Source organism: Parambassis ranga, chromosome 6 (genome assembly GCF_900634625.1).
Source record: "Parambassis ranga chromosome 6, fParRan2.1, whole genome shotgun sequence".
Taxonomy (NCBI): Eukaryota; Metazoa; Chordata; class Actinopteri; family Ambassidae; genus Parambassis; species Parambassis ranga.
In genome coordinates this window covers 5,652,605-5,675,167 of record NC_041027.1, presented here as the reverse complement: position 1 = coordinate 5,675,167, position 22,563 = coordinate 5,652,605, and the positions used below count along the sequence as shown (strand labels likewise).

Genomic DNA, 22,563 nt, shown 5'->3' with positions numbered 1-22,563 from the left:
GCTGGATCCGTTTTATTTGGAAAGTATGAGGTGTGTGTGTGTGTGTGTGTGGAACAGATCAGGTTTAATAGTGTGGAAACAATCCAAATGGCTTTTTGTGAAGTAAATTTCAAAATAAAACGGTTGTGGCGAAGCCTGTAAAAAGACATCAATGAGATTAATGCGCAGCATATAGTTACAACGGATGCCACGTGTGAGGCACGATAGAAAGGCTCATTTCAAATAAAAAGTCCAACATTGATTTTACAACATGTAACCTTGGCCTACATTCTAACATAGACATTTACTTTTGTATTTGATAAACTTTTTTATTCACATGATTTAAATTGAGATAGGTTGTACTTCCAACTAAAAACCAACAGATGGTACTATTTTACGCTCCTCTCTCTAAAGGCCAATTGGTAAAATAATAATAACCTTTACTTTCATAAAAGCGTCAAACTCGCGTCTCTATCTCTCTCTATCGACTTATCTGACGCTCACATCAAATCATTTTACACTGACTTCACATATTTACCTGTTAACTTTGATTTAACCCTCAGGCGCAATTGTGGACTTTTTTGTCTCTTTTTTTTGCCTCTTTACCTGGCCACCATTTTATCTGTTTTTTTTTTTGTAACAAAGACTCTCTCTAGACACATTTTAGAATTAAAATTTAAAATTTTCAAATACATCACCAGAACATGGTGAAACAAATTTACTACCCTTTTGTGTCATTTGTGGACAAAAACGTCCACTTCCAAAAAACTGCTATTAAAAACCTAACAGATTAATATTTTTTTCTGCTTTTTCTGCATAAATATGTTAAACAACTTCAGCCCTGCTCAAAACTACCAAACATTAAATCATTTTTAAGAATCTATATTTTCTAGATAACAAGTAAAATCTATTACTCCTGAAATAATGAAACAACAGCTCTGGTTGTAGGAGGACATTTTCTGACACAGATATTTAAATTTTATTCTTTAGTCGACAAATTCTGACGTTCTTTGGTGTTTTCTCTCCTCAGAGGATGTCCACTTGGACTTCGAGGGTCCCGCAGGAGAGGACATCGCCATGTACTTTAAGGATTAGAGGTCTTTGGCCGAGGCTCCACTAAGAGTGGTTTCGAGGGTGTCTGTGTAGAGCCAGACGCCAAAAGACCTCGCCTCGAGTGTGCAGAGGAGTCAGAGTCTGGTTGCACGACCAGGCGGTCCGAAAGGACCGCAGAGGAGGACTGCTGGTACTCTCCACCCTCTGGTTCAGGTCTCAGCTTTGCTCCAGCCAGGACCTGGGGGGGGACTACTGGTGTTCTACACCCTCAACTTCAGGCCTGAGCTGTACCCCAGCCAGGACCTGGGTGGAGGGGCAGGACTACTGGTATCCCACACCCCCCACTTCAGGTCTCAGCTGTGCCCCAGCCAGGATCTACCAGGAGGAGGACTACCAGTGTTCCGCACCCTCCACTGCAGGACTCAGTTCCTCCACAAACCTGTGGTGGGCACCTGCATGTTCCTAGCTGGTGGTAGGACAGCGACTCAGACTCAGACTGAGATCATCATGCTGGGACAGGAGGAACACCTGCTTATGATGAGATCACTTTTTTATTTTTAACATTTAACTTAAACAAAATGTTCATTCTACTAACTGTGTTTTATAGTCTCTCTCTCTCTCTCTCTCTCCCTCTCTGTTTCCAGGCAGCAGCAGCAGTTCAGTTCCATGCAGAGGATGAACAACCCTGATTCTGAGCAGCACTGCTTCACACTCACCTGCAGTAATGACTCACCTCTTCTTGAAACATCACCTCAGTGATTGGACTGCAGACCAGTAAAGATGTTTTCCTCTCACAGGTGTACTGTTGGTGGCTGGCACAAAAACACTCAGGACTCCCATGATTACAGAAGACCAGAAGAGAAGGATGGAGGACCACGGGACCAGCTGGAGAGGAGTGATGGCCTGTGTATCAGTGGGTAAGTAATCCCATCAGTAAGACCAGAGAAGAAGTAGTGAGAAGCTAAAGCTAACAGCACTGACTGTATGTTGATGATGTTTCTCACAGCATCAAAGCAGTCCACTGTGTAAATAGAGAATACGCCTCTATCCATGCCCTCTCCAGCCTCCAGCCACCAACAGGATGAAGAGTGTCCTGGGGTCACATGTGGTGGGTTATCAGGCTTTTCTTGCTCTTCAGATTTGTTCTTCCTGTAATTGTTCAGACTGTTTACAAACTAAATCACTACATTTGTGTGCAGGCTCCACAGACATGTGCTGTCCAGATGCTCCACAACAGCCAGGCGTCTGGACAACATCAAACGTTGGCTGGCACGATGGTGCAGTGGTTAGCACTGTGCCTCACAAGAAGAAGGTCAGTAAGCTATCTGCGGCCTCTTTCTGTGTGGAGTTTACATGCTCTCCACATGCCAGGTGGGTTTTCCTCTGGGTTCTCTGGTGTTCCCCCACAATCCTAAAATATGCACGTCAGGTTGATTGATAAAGAAACTGAAATTTAGGTAAATAAAACACTTGAATGCTACTCATGATGTCATCATTTCATTAGTCATGAAGGTAATCTTTTCAGTGCTATAAATGTTTTAATTGCTCATTATCAAATGAATGTATGTGCTGATCATCACCTTGAAGAGATCAAAAGACAGAACAACAAAGATAAAATATATAATATATACATATAATGTACATGTAATGTGTAAAGTTATTTTAGGCAGAATAAATAAAAATAAGAATAAGCAACAAGAAAAAAAAAACAAAACATGCAGTTCTTTTGCAGTAAAAGATCAGACTGACATCATCCAAAAAACTATATGGATGTTTGGGAAGACACTTTTTATGAATGGTCAAATGTGGCGATATTTACACCAAAGTGTCATTTGTAGACTATACCATGAACATGGTGTATGAGTGAGAGAATGCTATCTGGAAATGCACAGACAGTAGTTTGACTGCACAGATGTGTAATAAAAACAGCAGTGTCAACAGATCAGAAATACTTTAATAGCTTTACTGTTTCCATGTTAGAATTACATCTCCTGTAACATCAGTAAATTAGCAACAGATTTTGAGAGATTTAATGTCTGTCAAACAAGACATTTCACAGTAGTGGATCAGCTCTACTGTTGCTATGGAGAACTAACAACATCAATCTTCCATCTTGTAATACTTTATAGCCCCATGTTAGGAAATGGATGAAAATGAAATAAACGAAAATGAAAATAAAATGAACATAGTGGGTATCTTAATTATCTCAAAGCTGCATATAACTGGTAAGATCACTGTCTACTTCCTCTGTCAGTGTCCTTTCTGTTCCTTGTTTCCACACATTAGTTTATATACCACATTCTCATTAGCAAAGTCTCAGTGATCCAAGACTAAGCTAACTGCCAAACTGTGCTGAGCTGAGAGCAACGACTTCTCACAACCACAAGAGGGCAAAGCAGCACAAATCTCTTCTGCTGTAATATCTGCTGGACACTGTTTCATAACATTCAGCCACACATCAGCAGTTTGTAGGTATTCTCACATGCACCATCTCAACACCTATTATTAATCTTACTATAAATCTTTTTGACTTTTTGACCTCAATCAAGTGAAAACCAACAAAGGCAATTAAAAAATTAAACCCATGTGAATCATTTTGTTTTCTCCTTTTTGTCCTGCTACAAACAATTAAGTCATTTTTGTCAATGACAGCAAAATAGCAGTCTTTATCATTTGTTTTCTTACAGCTTGACATGGGTGACAAAGATACAAATAATTAAAACAACATTAAAAAATCATTTTAACATAAATATATATTTATAAATATATAGAGCTGCTTGGTATGCAGGCTACAACTGTTAACAGGTTAATGTACAGTCAGGTAGCAGCTCTGCTAATTAGCTAGTTGCAGGTGGCCTCAGAATTAATAAAAAGCAATGAGTTAAACTGTATTCTAATTACCGCCCATTTAATTTAGTTACTCGCAACTAATAACAGTAAAAAAATGTAAAATTTTGTATACAGGTCACTTTGTGTTTGTTTTCTCCCTTAACTGATACTAATCTTTGGACTTCTTTGAGCTGCACACTTACTCGTCGGTCTTTGATGACGCCATCACTGGGACTTTCCGGATACGTCATTCGGAGCTTCCGAGTTATTTAGCTAGCTATAGCAGTGAGTTAATGTCGTTAGGCGGTGTAAACGTTACTGCTTCACTCTGGGGCACATACTTAAAGAGAACATGAAAACGCCAAAGATTCCGAACAGTGTCAGAAGGTGTGAATACTGAGACGTCTTCGTCCGGACCATCGGTCAGCCCGAGACGCAGAATGTCAACAACGCGGCCCCTCCTCGGAATGAGGCGAGTCACCGAGCTAACGTGCCCGGAGCAGCCGACAAGCAGGCTCCCTGCGTCAGCCAGTAGGCAGCAGCAAGAGGCCCTCACCGTGGACGAATTTACGGTCCTAGAGGATAAGGAACAAGAGCTGAAATGTGCCAAGCCTCGAGTAGAGCAGGTTTTTAAAGTAACGTTCACCATTATTGGTCTGTTGGACCACACAGGACAGCCGCACGGCAGCAAAACATTACGACAGATATGGCTACAGCTCAGAGGAAACAGAGACGACGTATCAAAGGCAAAGGTGAGGTTGTCTAATACATTAACTTGCTTTTTTTTTTTTTTACAGATAAATAATTCACTGAGACCAATAGCCTTTTAAAACAAACAACGACTACATAACCGGCTGCACCTGTTACTGTTAGATGAACGTGTTTGTCCTGAGATGACATCAGTCTCTTCTGTGCACTCAATCAAACTTACCTAACATTGTGTCATACAGTACCGAGAGTAAATAACGTGTGAAATATGTTTGTGATATCTGGGTTTTCCTGGTCTGCACTTCAAGTTTGTTGAAGTTGGTTTAATAGCAGACATAAACACTTCCTTCCTAACCACTGCTGATTGCAACACAAACACTACATCACCCACTCCTTACTCTCATAAAACATTTTCTGAAAGTAACAACAGTCATAACATTACTAAAATATCATTACAGTATTTACATAGTGGTCTCCTGTCTGTTGGCACAAATGTCGTGACATTTTGGTGTGGTGCTGTCAGCATCAGACAGGTCATTATATAAGAAATCAGCCTTGTCTATGACATATGCCAGATGGGTCATTTCAGTTTCAGATTGATTTGAAGTTTGTCTGTACAGTCCTGTGAAACCAGGGTATGTTATAATCTTTACAGGGGAACATCAGTGTGGCCCTTTTTTGTCAGGCCACCAAATGTCATCATTATATGGAGGTTTAAAATGACAGAATATTTTTGTATGTTTAGAAATAATTGCATTAATAATTTGTATGGTCATTTAAGTCAAACAGCAGTTTACAAACAGAACCTGTTTGTGACGTTGAAGCTTTGCCTGTTGCAAGCAAAAGATATATATATAATAGACTACATTTAAATATTAAAAAGTAATCAAAATTAATACATGAAAGTTAGTTTCAAAAGGCTCAAATTCAGATTTTGTGTTTTTGTTTTGAGTCGACGTTCCTAACTCATGTTAAATATTCTTTGGCTTGAAAGTGCAATGGGATTTTTGGACAGGGGAATCTCCATGTAGAAAGTAATGTTGTTGCAACTAGGTCTATTCTTCTATAGAAAAAAAATATAATGTTTTATGTAGTCAATTATTTATGTCTGCATGTGTGTATACATACACCTAAGTTGAAGACCTGTCCTCATAATTAAGTTTCTCATATTATTTATTTGACAGGCTTCTCTGAGCACTGCATGATTTTAAATGAAAAAAAAAAAACTAATTCACAGACCCACCCAGTCCATTCCTAGTGACTCAATCTGTTTGAAAGTCATGTGAGCTTAACATGCGTACATAATAGCTGTCACCATCTGAATCAATCAGATTTTTTTTTTATTTCTGTGATTTCCCATTGAAGAAAATCTTTCACACTTCTGCAAAAATGTCTGCTGTCTTACGTGGACTGTAGCAGCTGCTCCAGGCTCTGCCAGTCAACCGAGAAAGTGAGGTGGAAATGGTAAATTCAGTCATCTTCTTAAGCTCATTGTAAGGATGAAAACAGCATAAATGGCTTTAAGGGTACTGTGTGTCCTCTAGTTTGGGAAATCACTACAGGTATTCCTATGACAAGTGACTCCTATGACTTCCTATGATTTGTTTCCCCTCCATAACCATGACATGTGATACTGATCAGAAGTCAATGAGGGTTGCTTGTATCCTGGTTGGTTTTTTTGTTGTGTTTTCCTGGTACAGTCTCACATTAGTCAGTCGGTCATTAGTCACCTATTGTAAAAATCTATTTTTAAATAAGTTTAGACAACAATGGGTTAAGGGAAAGAAATATTTTCTTGTTTGTGGTGGGGTTTTTGTTGAATTTAAAAAAGTACACAGTTTAGCTGTGAGTTTGTTTGCCCAGGTTTTAAGGTCATCTATTTTTTACGATAATAAAATAAATATAAAATTCAATGAAATTCAGTTCTGCTGACAAAACTACATTTAAAATGGAAATGATGTCCCTTGTGTTCTTGTTAACTCACTTACTATCAGCTGTTTTTATTAGGACTTGATCTTTGGTAGAAACTAGTATTAGTTTCATTCTCTTTTCCTCAGATACAAGTGTAACTGTGCATATTCTATCGTGGTGGCCAGCTTGTAGGTATATTCTGTGTTTAAATGAAATACAGCATGGATCAGTAACCAGTTCATCATTGTATTGTCTCGTCAGCAGAATTTTGTCTCTGATGTCCGTTTTGGTTGTTATAGATCTCACAGCAGCTGGTAAGTCTCTCTCTGACTTCTGAGGAGTACAGACGTGTTTCTGACTGCTTCCGTTGCTCTCTGCTGGCCCGTTTCTCTCGTTTTGTCTTGTGACTTTTTTTTCTCTTGAATACCCTGCTCTGCTATTCTTGGGATATTTTTTTGACATGGAGCCAATCAACTGGTCTTTCAGTGCATTGGACAACATTTTCCCACGAAGAAAAGTATCACCGGGAGAACCACTCTGCCCTGAGGGGACTTTCGCTGCGGGATATATCCGTGATGCCTGGGACTCCTGGCATCTGGTATGTCTTGATGCGCTGTCCCTAGAAGATGTGGAGGATCTATATATCTATTGGACATTGATAGCTGGAATACTACTGATAGGCCTGAGTATTGTCCTGCTGTATCGAAGAATTGGAAAAGGCTGGCAAATTGGCACAACCGCTAAGCACGGACACAAAACAAGACCTTGGTCTCATGGGAATTCGGCTGACGGAGTTACATCTGAAGATGGGCCGGATTGAAGGACTGATGTGTTACATTTCAGTCCGATCTGGGGAAGAATGGAAAGGGATTGATAACATCGAAAGACAGTCCGAACACCTGATGATATCGGTGGAAGGACTATCTGTTAAGCTGGAGGAGACGTTGAAGTTTCTCCATGCACCTGTAAGAGATGAAGAGCACTGAGGCCAGACTGATTGATTACTGATCTGGGCAAATTGATTGCAGATTGAAAAATTGTTGTCATGACTTTGGCTGTTTTACGTCTGCCCCCCCCCCCCCCCCCCCCCCCCCCCCCCGGCCTTGAAGAAAAGCTCAGCAGCTGTGCTCCTATCAAACTCCCAAGCAACTAATATCTCCCTTCAAGGACAACTGAGGAATTGGCCTGTAAACATCTTGGCGGTCTCAGTCATACAATTGCAAACACTCTTCATGAACTGATGCACATAACATTCCCTTCCCACCCCCCGCCCTCTCCTCATGCCTGCCTCCGTATATTTTGTTTTTCTCCCCTCACCTGTAGTGTCCATAAAAAAATCCAGCATGTTACCATGTGTACTGTGTACAAATGTCATGTCATTATGTGATTGTGTTGAATGTATTTTTTACACATATTTCCCATTGTGGGACATTGTGGGTTTTCTTATTGGTTGCTTTATTTCAGAAGCCACACCCAGGTAGTTACGATCAGGTTCCCTTTCAAGTTTGACATCCTGCCTGTCTTTTCCCACTGTGTCATTGTTGAAACATGTTTTATTGTATATTAGCCTGTGTAGTCTAAAGTAATATGACACAGTATCTGTTAGTAAGACAGTCACCACACCCACCTGCAGCTGACTCATCCAAACATTTGCCACAGCCAGGAGATTCCCCAAATCAATGACAAGTGTTCGATTTAGCACGTGTCAGCTATACTGCTCTACAGTGATGGGTGGGGCACAATATACTGTATGTGTTTGCATTGATCTTATAAAGTACATAAAAGGACTTAAACTGTGAGCCATGTAATTTTTGTTTTAATCAGTGACACTGCTGTTGAAGACGTGCTGTTATACATTATTTTCTGCTTGTTGTGCAGGAATATGTTCGTGGACTGTGCGACCCAGAATTACAGAAAGAAGAGCGGTACCCTGTGGACATGCACTGTATCTTTGCTGGTGCTCGGGGCCTCTTCTTGGACAGACTCATACGGGACACAAGTGCTGAAGTTGTCGTGCCTGAACCAGGTTGTCTCCGGCTATTGGGTCGGGCTGAACCAGTTGTTATGGCCCAGAGCAGAGTTCAGCAGTTTGTAGCACTATTCCACGTAAGGCACCTCATAAGTTATTATGAAACAGAGTGGTATGGTAGCTAAATCTAGTATATTGATGAAGATTGTTTTGACTTGAAAAGGACAGACAGCTATCTTCACTTAAAACACCAAAAGATACTTTTGAAATGCATACATTGATTAAATTTAGTAGCAGTACTCAAATATGTCTGTGTGTGTTTTGCCCAGGAGAAACGAAGTCTACCAAGTGACAGAGAACCGACAGTGAAAAGAGCATTCAAGTCCTTTGTGGAGGAAAGGGATGATAAGTACACTATGGAGCTCCTGCTGCTCCCCAGTGCCCTGAAGGAGGAATTACTGGGGCTGGTTCACAGCCCCACCAGCACAAACACATCTCCTCTGGTTAGTGTTTACTTTTGTCACATAAAAAATCACAGTGTTCAACAGATACCTGAATAGCTCTGAGGGCCCTTGAATGAGTGTAGCAAATTTAAATTATGTCTGCTGTAGGTAGGATTATACCCTTCAGCCTCTAGTATTTGTAGGTGGAATGTTGTCCTGTTTCTTCTTTGGTACACTTACTCACAAGGTGACAGTGTGTTTTCCCTGCCTTAGCTTAGAATTTAGAAGTACAAATTATTAGTGGAGTAGGCAGTGTCTTAAGCTGCAATACTGCTTCCTGCTGTTGTGCAAAGGCCCCTTGGTCTTTGACAGCTCATAATTGAAACTTGGATCTGATAATGTGGCAGTGTCTGATTATCATCTCACTTGTCGCTGTTTTGAAAATGAAAATATGATGTAAAATAATTTAAAATGTCAGCAAGTGTATAGGAGCTTGTGGCATGATTACACTTTTAGATAAAAAGTGTGTGCTTGTTTTTAAACGGGCACCACCCAGAATAGAGAGATGTTTCAAATGAATGAAATATTTTACACATTAAATAAATCGATCTCTGGCTCTCATTTTTAGTGATTTTACTACAAAATAAGTATGATAGGATAACTATAGAGTAAATATGGGTAGATAAACTTAAAGAAATAAAAGATAAATGGTGTTTGAGTGATGGTGAAAAGGAGAATGTTGTGAGGCTAAAATCTAAGTATGCGAGCTGAGCTGGATGCAAGCTAAGAATGCAGCCAGGGTGCTGAAGGTGTTGCATGTTGCTAGGTAGCGGTTCTGCCAGGCTTAGTGCTTTGCAGCAATGTAAGGTTGAGCAGAAAGTTTCAAGAAAAAAATACTACAGACATTTACTGTAACAAAGAAAGTAAAAAGTTTGGTGCATATCTTCTAAATGGAGACAACCAGTCTTCTTTCTGCCCAGAATCAAGTTACCAACGAACCTTTGTCTCAAGGTAATGTCCTGACATCTATCCAAGGTTTTGACATGCTAAAGATGCTGTTTCCTGGAAAGTCTATTGAGAGCAATATTATTGAATGGCAGAGAGTTTTATGGCTGAGGCATGTTCTGTCCTCCTCTTAGTTCTTACCTAGGTGCTGTATACGAATCATTAATTGCGAGCTGTCCACATTTCCTGTGTGTTTTCTTTTGCAGATGACTCTTTGAAGTCTCAAGCTTCAGCAATCACTGACATAAATCTTATTGTCACTTTAATGGTGCTCTATCCTAGGAATGTTCATTTTCTGTGGACTGTGGAGTATCACAGTTGGCAGTTTGTCAAGGTTTATTAAAACAATGTTGTCTCTTTGGAAGGAGGTGGAATAAAGCTATGGAAGTGTGCTACAAGCTACATTTAAAAGAGTTACTTATTCAGGCATTCAGAAGGTATAAATTAGGAAGAACAATGCAATAATTTTTGTAATCATGCTCATTTCTGGCTCTGGTAAGAAGAACTGTAAAGAACACATGGGAAAGTACAATAAATCCATGACTATACCAAGCATTTATGTTTCAGGGGAACTTTTGCTGTACTTTCCTAACAAAGATTATTGCCGTTGTGTTTCCCCTTCCGGATGTAGCTCAACCAGGCACTGCATCCCTGTGTGGCAGAGGTGGACCAGGACCGCTCACAGAGCAGCACCCCTGTGACAGAACTCTCAAACCGCATCCTGGACACCAGTTTTGAAGAGAAAGGGACTGCAACATCATCCACTGGTGGAGGTGGTAAAACAGGAGGTGGGATAGGATTAGGTCCAGAGGCCATCTTACTTAACGGCACTCGGCCCTCACATAAGCGGCGATCCTCTGAGAGTGAGACTCGTGACACAAAAAGACAGTACTCTCTGGAGCGGAGGGAGGAATCACCGGAGAGAGCAAGAGAGAGGGAGAGACAAAGGGACAGAGAGGGCCGGGGAAGTAGCAGCTGTAGATCCAAAACTCCCTCTGCTTCATCGTCCTTCTCCTTCTCTGCAAAAGCAAACACAGTCGCTGGGCTGAATATGGTGGACTCAAGTGATGGTGTCTTAGACGACGGAGAGGCAGTCAGCCCGGAAACCAACCTCCGCTGCTTGGTTAACTTTTTCAGGTACAAGTCATAAGAGTCAGATAAATTTGCACAAGTAATGCATGCAATTTTTTTCCTAGTGTTAGGTCTTTGTTGTTGTCATGTTGTTGTTTTTCATGTTTTGAAATTTCAGAATGTGTATCTTTTTACCTAATTACCTAATGTAGTTGACAAATTGAGAGAAGAACGGTAGTAGTTAATTAGTTAACACGAGTTAATGTATTTTTTTAATGGTGACAGAAAAGACGGCTTTGGATTTCTCTGACACACTGGTGGAGCTTCAGCTGTAAACAAAAAATATCTTTATTTACTTCATAACAAAGCAGAGAATGAGCATTACTCCTGGTTTACCTACAGTTCTCACTGACAATGTAGAGATCCTATTTTAGTGTGGACCAGTGGAACAATGACATGGATGAACTAAGATGTTTTAGGACAACCTTGAAAAAAATGTAAACCCATATCAAGTAACATAAATGTTTTTTAAACACATTTCCTTTAGAACCATGGGTTACCAGCAGGAAGTGGTGGAGCGTGTCATCAAGGCAACAGGACAGACAGAAGACACTTTCCTTCTCCTGGAGAAAATAGTAGAGGAAACAAAGCGTTGTGAAGAGGGGTCAAAAGTGGGGGAAAAAGAAAGACGATTAAACTCTTTACATAGCCCAGATGCTCCTTCTTCTTCTGCGTCTTCCTCCACAGTCTCTCGCTTCAAAGAGAAGGAGCGTGAGTTGAGCAGAGTTCTGGTAGATCCAGGCAGGTCTAAAGAGAACATTAGGCCCAACCTCCATGGAGGCAGTAGTAACGGGCTGGGGCACCGGAGACAGTGCAGCAGCAGCGAGACGAGCACCCAGCAGGTATTCTTCATCTTACTGTAAATGACAAGAAATGACTCACCTTAACAATCATAAAGTGACGCAGTATGAAAGTAGTGTGCTTGCTTTTGCAAGATAAATTGTATATCTTTTTCTTCTGCCAGGAATGCGTCATATCAATAATCATATTTTCCAAAAAAAAAATCTTTTTCAGGCCATCACCATCAAGAGGAGCTCTAGCGCTCAAGGAGGAGCAGGAAACTACGAGGTTATTACTATCGACGATGACGATGATGTCATCCTTACAGAAATCAAAACGGCAGACAGTAGAACATCCAGGGTGATGACGGTGGCACACCTCGACACACAGTCGGGGTCCAGAACAGACTACTTGGCGCGGGGAGGGGGTGGCGTCTCGCAGAGAGACTACCTGTCTCGGGGTGGGACTCAGACTTTGGGTGGGTCAGTGAAAGTTGAGAGCGTGACAGCACTGCGCAGCACGCCACAGTGGCTGACTGCCACCACCACGTCTTTGGCTTCAACACCCAGTGTAAGTATCACCCTGAGGTTTTGTACTGTTGTTTTTGTAATACTTACGACACAACCAGTTTTTTTACTTACCGATGAGTATGGGTATGTAAGTGTGGTGTGGAAACTAGAAACTTCCACTGCACAACACCAAGTGTTAACCTTCACAAGTCTGGGCCTATTCTGGCCATTTATGAATGCTTTTGGTTTTGTCTTAATATCCCACATTGAAAATATTACCATACCCATGTTTGGTATCCTTTTTCAGCACAACCTCACCTATAAGATCTGATCATTATTTTTAGGTTTAACCTACTTTATTAACATATTGGGCCCCAAAACAAACAAAAATCACTAAATCCGAATGGAAAAAAATACTATTTATCTACTATTTATATCTGACCGACTTGTAAAAAGACCAAAATTGACGAGTACGGCGAGAGAAATCCAACGCCTGCCGAGCGCTCTGATCGCACTTTTATGCTCTGACAAATACTCGAACTAAAACGTATCGTATCTCTGGTTTTACTGGGTGTATCAACATAAAATAAAAACTGGGTGAACGTTCGAAATCTGCACTTTCCAAAGATGGAAAGATCGATGGAAAAGATCGACAGCATTGTAGATGGCAGGGGTTTTTCTGTTACGACGTGTTGAAAATGTCACGTAATACAATCACGCCGGTGTGATCTGTGAGGATTCTGATGAGGATAGAGCTCCTGCTGGAAAAATTACAACATTGCAGGACAATTAGTCTGTTTTATTCTGCAGTTTCTACAGAGGAAAAACTAATATATAATAGTCTTTTTATAGTATTTTACACACTAGTGAACACCCTAAATGTAATCAGTTGTTTTTTGTGTTATTTATGGGTGGTTATTTTTGTTATATTGAATGCATCCACACATAGCAGGCATAGAGATGTTTTGTTCTTAATCATAACACAAATCACATCTTTCTTTGTTTATTGTCCTCCCCAGTCAACTCAGCCAATCTCCCGACCCCCAGCCTCTCCCTATCAGACCATCCACGGCCACATGGGCTTTCATGGTGGTGGAGCATGGGCTCCTCCTGCCAACGACCTCCCTGCCCCACCGGTGACGGGCTTGGCTCGTTTCCATCAGTCTCTGAAGACCCCCTTTACGCTGAAGCTGCCAAACGAGCCAGGACGTCCAGAGCTCAGACACATTATCATAGATGGAAGCAACGTGGCCATGGCGTAAGTCTACACACACAAAAAATAAAGAAATAGGACAATTTGATTCTTCGCTTGTAGATCAAATTGAACAGCTAATGCTGCGCTCTCAGTTTGAGTTTTGATTCACGGAATTCAGACTGTGAGCAGAAGCTTTAGGTAAATGTGAGTAAGAATCCCCGTTCAAACATATTACACCATTGATTTTGAGCACTTGCATCTGCTAATCTTGCAGTTGTAGCTGTCCTCTCCTACAGATCTAATCTGCATGCTCAAAGGTTGTGGTGCTGACTGAGCAGTGATCAGATTTGTTTTTGGCCCTCAAATCTTTTTCTGTCATCAGTTGGCATTCATATTGTAACACCGTTGTGGGTTTTTCTTTGGATTTATCTTATGTAGTGGGATGTGAAAGTAGAAATGCAGAAACATAGGCCAAGATGTGATAAAGTTATTTTGCATTTTTGATTCTCGTTGATATCGGAGGGGATTATTTTATATCTGGTTGAACTAATGTAGACCATAACCTTTTTGAATAAGATGGCCTTGTCAGCTATATAGATTGTTTATCATAATTGCTGCACATTACTTTTTTCCATTGAGCTGTAACTCTCTTGTTACATAATTACAGAATGCGTTTGAAAAGTGTAATTTCCCACACCTGTATTACATGCATCACCTTTTCCCCCCTTTTTTAACGAAGCCATCACCCTTCCCATCAACATCGGCATCGTCATCAGTTAATGTCACATACTCTCATTCATGAGCCATACAAGCCATCTGTTGCAGCTACAACTCTTATTGTGTAGGTGGACCAAAACTTTGCCCACGCTTTCAGTATAATGTTGTTACTCATCATTCTTCATGTGTGGTTGTGGTGATTGTGTAGGTGTAACAACATAATATTGACGTGTGGGTGTATGTCATGGAGGTGTTTTTGAGAAGAAAGGTCTTTTCTAGTAAGAATGTGTTTTTGTAGCTTCTCATTTACCCAGTAATTGTGGAATGGTTTTGTGAGAAAGATGGGTTCAGTTTATTGTTTTTATCCTTTTTTTGTCATGCCTTCACCGTGGATGACCTTGTCCTGACTTTTCACTTTTGTAACTGCTTCCTTTCACGTTTCCTCCTCCCTTCTTTACCAGAAAAGCACAGGTCACTTCTGACTTATAATCCTACAGGATAAACAACAATGATTTCATCATTATTTTGGATATTTAGACATGCAAAATCAATTACACACATGAAGGGATTTCTTACTATATTTATGGTTCTTCCTTATTATTCAAACTGGTCTCAGATGCTTTAAATTAATAGCGATGTTACCAACAGAGGTTTGGGATGTGGCCCTGATTCAGAAAGTCATTAGCTTATGTAAAGTTATTTAATGAGCCTGCAGATATTTTCCCTTGCCACGTTACGTTTCCACAGTAATTTTACAGATTACATAATCTCTTCCTGCTATGTTGTCACTCATCACTTTCTCTTTCAACAGTTGGTGGAACTTCCCTTGTGTTTGCATTTGGCTCTGACCTCAAGTATATAATGACATTGTTGTGTGGCATGTCTAAGAACGTGTTGGTCTGTGTGCTCTCTCTACCCTGTGTTCAGCATATATATACAGCACAAAGAGACAGTGTAGTTTTCTCTGGTTTAGATACTTTAGTGTAAATCACCCTCTAAAAAAGAAATTAAGCTCATCAAACCTAATTAGAGCGTAATCCTGCATAGTTTTAATCCTTCATTTTTGAAGCCAATAAGTCTTTTTTGCAGTTTTTCCTACAGCTGAATATGCTAATCCTACCTTGCTGCATCATTATCCATACTGTAGATACCCTAAAACCTCTTGTAGTTTGTCGTCAGACTAACGTCACTACATCGGAGAACTGCCTAATATTTTGTGTCACACCACTATGCAGCGTAATAGTCACCTTGCTAGGCTGTTGATTGTGCGTGTCTACTTTACCACTGCTCATGTGAGGGCAGATCTTTGAACAAGATAGTAACCCAGCACAGGGAAATAACCAGCACACACACAGAAATGCACATGATGAGAAAAGAGAGTTAACAGAGGCTTTATTCATAATGTTCTCATTAGTAAAAAGGCATAAAAACTAACTGCAATGAAGTTTTGTTTCTCTGCCCTTTTATGCTTTGAACAGTGATTAGTTTCCTCTGACCCTGTTCATGTTCATACAATTTCCCCAACATAAAAAATAAAGTAATACTACTATTGAAAAGGCTGTTCTACCTCTCTTGAAGTTATGGGTTTTTCAAAACTTACCAGCGAAGCAGATTTTCCTTTTACACACACATAGTCACCTGAGACCATAAGATAAAGTACCAAAACAATTACAAAAATATATCCCCCACTCAGACCCAACTACAGATACATCATAGCCTGATGATATTTTGGGTCTGTGGAAAGCAGCAGTATGCAGGCAGCTTCCTGCTCAGTGTGGCTGGCTGCTCTCAGGGAGTTTCTCATCTCTGCTGCTGCCTGTTGTTTGTGTTGATCTGCGGTTTTCTGTCCTAACACATTTGTATTACAGCTGCCTGACGTGCGCATGCAGACGGACGTCAGCAGCAACAATCTGGGTCAGCTGACAATGCTGTCTGTATACGCATTTGACAGCTGTGTTGTGACGAGTGCTACTAGTTTATTCATTTGACATATTCTGAAAGTTGTTTATGTTAGACAAAAGTTGCCTTTTTGCATGATTCTGCAATTTTGTAGGGGGAGACTGCATATTGATAAATCTGTGTGACTACTTTTGATCACTTTAATATGCAATGAGACCAGAAAAAAAATCCCTGTCTTATGTGTGCCTAATTGTTTATGACATCTATTTTGGTATTTGTTCTTCATTCTCAATGTGTCCCTCTTTCTTCTCACCCTCATGTCTCCAGTCACGGCCTTCATCGGTTCTTTTCCTGTCGAGGCATAGCACTGGCAGTGGAGACGTTTTGGAAGAGAGGCCACAGGGAGATCACAGTGTTCGTCCCCCAATGGCGTCAGAAGAGAGACCGACTCACAACAGGTACACATGCTTCAAATATAGACAGTTGCTCTCTACCTAAAATATTCTTTTGGTAGAGAGTAATTTTTAGTCAAATAAAAACACATAAAACCACAGACCCATTTACATAATTGTGTAATGCCGTTCTTTCTTACAGAGCAACATTTTCTTAACCAGCTAGAGGACCTGAGGCTGCTCTCGTTCACTCCCTCCAGAGAGGTCTGTGGTCAGAGGATATCCTCTCATGATGACAGGTACTAGGTGACATAACTAGACAGAATCAATTTTATCTCATGGTGCAGACACAGAAGGTCCCCTTATACACTGACAGGTGTACATAACCTCCTTAGTTATGTTGATTCTTTATGTCCTCCTACACAAGCCACTCACTGACCACAGGACAGCTGCCTGTAAGTAGGTGGCATGGTATATTAGGTCTAATAATATACCATATTAAATATGTTGCAGCAGTTTTGAAACCCAGATTTCTCAACAGTTGACAGGTGTTAGTTCATTTTGCGTAATGTGTATGTTTCTTCCTTTATCAGTGCGTCCAAACCAGGACAGGCTTCTGACCTTTGAACACAGGGAAAATCCTGAGTGTTTAATCCACACACACCCTCTCTCTCTCTCTCTCTCTCTCTCTCTCTCTCTCTCTCTCTGCCACTCTCAGGTTCCTGCTGCACCTCGCTGAAAAAACCGATGGCATCATTGTAACCAATGACAACCTGAGGGACTTTGTGGACACCTCTGACACCTGGCGCAGGATCATTCAAGAGAGGTGATTTTTAATGTATACACAGACATACATAAACATAATGTTACTCATTCACTGATATGTTCCATTACCCAACATGATACGGGAAAGTCCACTGAGGCAGCTGACGGATGTTTAAGGTTTATGTTCCATTCACAGCTTGGTTTATTTACATTTACTAGCAATTTCAGAGAGTCTGAAAAGAAGAAGGAACTGAACCTGAATTCATGTTTAGTTACAGCTGACAAACATGTTTGCACCTTTTTCTTTGGATTTACAATGAAATTGGAAACCAGGGGTGCACACTTAAATGTACTTCACATTTTTAAGATTAATATATTTATATATATGTTTTATACATATATTATTTGGCCTGTGTTTTTAATTATAACAGCTTATTGAGGTTCTATTTCCTCTGACAGTAGAAGTAATGATAAAGGCATAGATTGTATGGCTTTATGTTGACCATGGATTGTTGTCTTCCTAATTAAAAAATGAAAGTAGTCAAATTTATCTTTGAGATTCCTACTAGACCATTAGAGCCAGTATCAGTAGAAAGGAAAGAGAGCCATTTGTGTAGGATTTTGTCGCCCTCTGGTGGTTCTTGTGCACCTTAACCATCTCAGATAGAGAGCCACTGGAAACCAGTATGAGACGCTCAGCCAGATCACCCTGTATGTGTGACTGGTTTGACGCCATGCAGCGTTGCTGTCACAGACTATTTCCTGGTTGTGTGTGTAGCTGTACTTCTTTATCTCACTGATGTGTTGGGTCTGGTTTGACACATTCAGCCATTCTGACATATTTTACATTATTTAGGTGCTAAGTATTCATTTGATTAATGTTTTACGCTGGTTATTGGTTGGTTTGCACTCATCTCTGGTTTTCAGCTGCAACAAAAATGCCGTAACTAATAACCTCTGGCCATTGCTGTCCTGGTTATAAGTTTGTAACTTTATCTCTTGTGACTGGTAGGTTGCTTCAGTTTACTTTTGTGGAGGACCACTTCATGATCCCTGATGACCCTCTAGGGAAAGACGGGCCTCACCTTGACTTCTTCTTGCGTAAAGACATCAGGTGTGTTTTCTTTGAGCCAAAAGGAATCTCATCCCCACATGTCATACTTTATGACAAACCTGTGGTGTAGACATGCTCCACATTTAAAACCTTACACACTCTGTCCATCTGTTCCTGTCAGGAGGCCTCCAGTCACTCCTCCCCCACTGAGACCACCAGACTTCCGGTCTGCCTCTCAGCAGCAGCAGCCAGTCTACGTACAGGCCATGCATCCCGCTCCTCGGACCCCCGCCTCCCTGATGCCCCACCCCACTGTGCATTGGCACCACTCTGGCCCCCCCGAATGGCATACGCCACGCCGCTCCCCCTCCCCTTCGCCCTCACCCCCACCTCAGCGGTCACCGGGGGAGACATCAGAGCTGAAAAGAAAGCTGTACGACATCTTTCCAGACCAGAAGCAACGGATCGACCGTATCCTCAGTGACAACCCGTACATGAGAGACCTGAACGCGCTGTCTGGGTTGCTGCTGGGATAAAAAAAAAATAATAATAATAATGAACTGGCTCAGCTAGGATAATCTACAACAGTGTCTCTGCATAAACATAATTTATTTTATCATCTCCTCCAGTCTACAGGACTTGGACATTTTTGATTTTGATTTTTCACAAAGACTGATCATCAAACTAGCTGCTATTGGCAAAAGTTTTTTAGTTGGGATGTTTATAATGTTCTCTCCCCCTCCCTCTTTGGTTCAAATTGAACAACACTGGCGTCTATAGAACCAAATTGTCAAGCAGCAAAGTCTGTAATGTGCACATAGTAATAAAACATTGCAGTTCCTGCATCAGAGTCCAGAGTTTTTATGAATGTGGGACCAGCACTGGGAGACAGATTTTTTTTTTTCCTGGTCTCAGCACGACAATGGCACTTTTCTTCTGAAAAACTTTGTTTAACATCAGACTTTTGAACAACTCTCACAGACTGAGCTTTTCCTTAAAACAGTATGGGACACAGAACACGTTTTTTGTTGACAGATTACTGGCAGATGTTGCATGTTTTCAGATTTTCAATGAACTGCTCACTCTTTTGTTTTGTTCTGGGAAAGAATTGGTTGAATTCAGTGTCTGGCAGCACGGGCTACACACCTATTCACAGTTTTGAGCAGTCATTTGGCATTTGTATTTTTAATCAAGACAGCTATGAGGTCCTTTTTCAGAGAAGTATTTCAGGAAGGATTGCTGGTAATGATTTAAAAAAAAAAAAATAATACCCAAAACGTCACAAAGCAGGAAATTATCCTTCATTTGTGTTTTAGAGCCCACATTGGATGGCTGTATAAACAGGCTGTAACATGTATTTTTGTATTTTTTGTCAATTGAATTTCAAATAGATCCCATCATAATAAGGAAATCATTTGTTAACAAAACATATCCTGACTTCCTCCTCTCATTTATCACTCTTTCTCACACCTGCTGTTTAAAACCGGTCTGTGGAATCGCTGTGCAAGAACCTGAATTGATAAACATTGTTTCACATTTCTGTTTGTCCTAAAAGGAAAAAGGCACATCAGCATTTTTGTTCTGAGAAGTTTTGTGACATCAGGCAGCGCTTTACTGTACAAGGGGTGATTGATAAGTCGGTAACCTGAAGTAGACAAGTTACATACACATGCAGTTTAACAGTTTAATTATTCATCTGCTATCAATGACTTATCAATCACCCATGTGTCAGTCCATCTTAAATGGAGCCAGACACTAAATGAGTTTGGATTTATTACCTTTAAGTTTGTTTTAAAATCAGAATATGGCAGATTTTAAATTTGTAAATTAAAAAAAATGCACTGAACATAAATGAGGGTGTATAGAGAAAAACCTGGTCCTAATAAGGCATACAGTGTTTTTTCTTTTTGGTTTTGTTTGTTTTTTTGTTTTTTTAAAAAAAAAACTCTTACACCCGGAGAACGTGGGCTGCAGCTTGCATCTGAGTTTTGTAATATACAAACACCTCATCTCCGTGTCAGAAAAAAATCTGCACAAAATCAGTTTTTTTCGTACTTATTATGTTGCTGTTGTAAGGATTACTGAAGGATTTCCCCCCTCTTGTATTATAATTCTTTTGTGTATATTGTTTTTTTTGTAAATATAATCTTTTTTTTTGCTACAATGCACATATGGTTTATGTATGTGGGATACACAAAATAAATGCAGCATTCCCCATGAAAGGTTTTTTCTTGCTTTATCAGAGATAATCAAGGAGCCAGTAAAATACAAAAATAAAAGTGCACAAAAATAAAACTTTTTCTTGAAATGAGAAACACATAATTGAATGAACACCGCCCCCTGGTGCCCTCCAGGCGTCTATGTAGCACTAAGACAGGGCATGAAATTAATGGTCTGTCTCATTATTGAGGTGTTTTCATTAAAACAAGATGTCAATCTCAGCATGGCGCAGAAACATCAGTTTGTTTTTTTCTGCCGATTATTCAATAACGCCATGATTATTTAACCATGGAGTTATATTCGCACTAATGACATATAACATGTGTTAAGCGCTATAAGCTGTTGCACAAAACACCGGTGATGCTTGAAAAAGCATTCAAGGAAGCATTTATAATAATTGTTTTAAGTAGACATGAAAATTGTGAGCATGAAGTTATTACAGGTTTCTTGATGAGCATTTTACACTAAGCCTCTTTTCCCAACTGTATAGTAATGGATCATTGAAACTCTGTATTACGGGGAAGTGAGTCACAACAATAACACGATATAACTGGAATACATCGAAAATAAAAGCAGATGTCTCAGCAGTGAGTCTGTTTCTCTGCATGCATTACATTATTCTGGACGTGACCTCACTGAGCCCCTGTAATGTGAGAAGGCTCCACTGCGAATAGGCCCTGCTTTACCACAAATTTAATCATGTGATCTGAAAGCCCTATAGGAAGCTCCCTGAGCAAGGACATCTCCCTTCTCAAGGCCCCCCTAAAAACAATACAATCTATGAATCAATGGATCGCACAGAGGAGCCAGAGGAAACACAAATGAGTGCCAAACTAATTATGAATACAGAACTTGTGTGTGTGGGCGCCCAACAGCAACTTACACATGGAATCAATTATATATTTCCTGCATTTATGGAATATGCAACACTGGGACCTTTTTACACTGACATATATTTATACTTTGTATAGGATGAAAATGTGTTTTTTATATAGAAAAATATCAAGAAGGCATATTTTATTCAATGCACTACTAAACCAGCTGCTCCCAGCTGCAGCTGATCTAAAACATGGCTCATTAAACTGAGATAGTAGATCATGTCACTCCAGCTCTCACTTCTTTACACCGGCTTTCCATCTGCCACAGACTAGACTGATCTATAAAGCACTAAACGACCCATTGCTGACCCTCTATTATGTTACCAATCATCTCTCTGCTTGCTGTTCACATACACAGCTAATTAGACCTTAGTGAAAAAGAAAAACACCCTAGAATAGATTGAAGTGCACATTTGAAAAAAGTGTCCGCTTTTATATTTACAGCTGTTGTTATGACTTTGGCTGTGGAGTAACATCTCTACATTGGAACAATTTCATTCATATAAAGCTGTCAGCACATTGGCCGGGAATCAAACCTCTGAACCACCAGTGCTTGATGATGGTTGTGTAACTGGGCTGACGGAGACACAGACGACATTTGGCTTGTCTCACTTCATGCGCTTTCAAACCTTATGGCAGAAGTGTAATGGTGATTAAATGAGGTGTCCGGGAATGAGCATGGCTCTCGGCCAGTTTGTGTGTGTGTGTGTGTGTGTGTGTGTGTGTTTGTGTGTGTGTTACACAGCTTTATCATTAGAAGTTTCTCTTAGGGTAGTTTCATCTCATCTTCAAAACCCAGCCACATCCATCAGAGGAAGTCGAAGGTCAACCCTGGTTTCCTCATGTCGTCCTATGAGTGAGAAGGGACAGGTCTGCTGCCTGTCCACACAGTTATAAATCAACACGCAGTGCTCCAAATAACTGGAAACTCTCACTAACAAAGAATGGCTGACTTTTCTTAATATTTTTGAACTCTTATTGTGTTAATTTATTGTAGCTCTCAAAAATATTTTGCATTCAAATATTCATTATCAGTGGTTAGCACTGTCGCCTCACAGCAAGAAGTGTGTGGAGTTTGCTCGTTCTCCCTGTGCCTCCGTGGGTTTTCTCCAGGTGCTCCGGCTTC

At 40.4% G+C, this 22,563-nt stretch overlaps 1 protein-coding gene across 1 annotated transcript; it reads left to right on the top strand.

Annotated features, from left to right (window-relative positions):
* Window positions 1-4,086: 4,086 nt before the first annotated feature.
* On the top strand, window positions 4,087-19,596 carry n4bp1 (nedd4 binding protein 1). Its single transcript, XM_028407750.1, has 12 exons — window positions 4,087-4,613; window positions 8,359-8,586; window positions 8,779-8,952; window positions 10,529-11,034; window positions 11,516-11,870; window positions 12,043-12,378; window positions 13,337-13,575; window positions 16,456-16,586; window positions 16,723-16,819; window positions 17,239-17,346; window positions 18,298-18,399; window positions 18,521-19,596. The coding sequence occupies exons 1-12, from the start codon at window positions 4,302-4,304 to the stop codon at window positions 18,873-18,875; spliced, it is 2,943 nt and encodes a 980-aa protein (XP_028263551.1). The 5' UTR covers window positions 4,087-4,301; the 3' UTR covers window positions 18,876-19,596.
* Window positions 19,597-22,563: the final 2,967 nt, after the last annotated feature.

Coding starts and splice junctions, on each gene's coding strand:
- n4bp1 (XM_028407750.1), top strand. CDS start 4,302: ATGTCAACAACGCGGCCCCTCCTCGGAATGAGGCGAGTCACCGAGCTA. Junction 11,871..12,042: donor GCGAGACGAGCACCCAGCAG/GTATTCTTCATC, acceptor AATCTTTTTCAG/GCCATCACCATCAAGAGGAG. Junction 18,400..18,520: donor TTCTTGCGTAAAGACATCAG/GTGTGTTTTCTT, acceptor TGTTCCTGTCAG/GAGGCCTCCAGTCACTCCTC.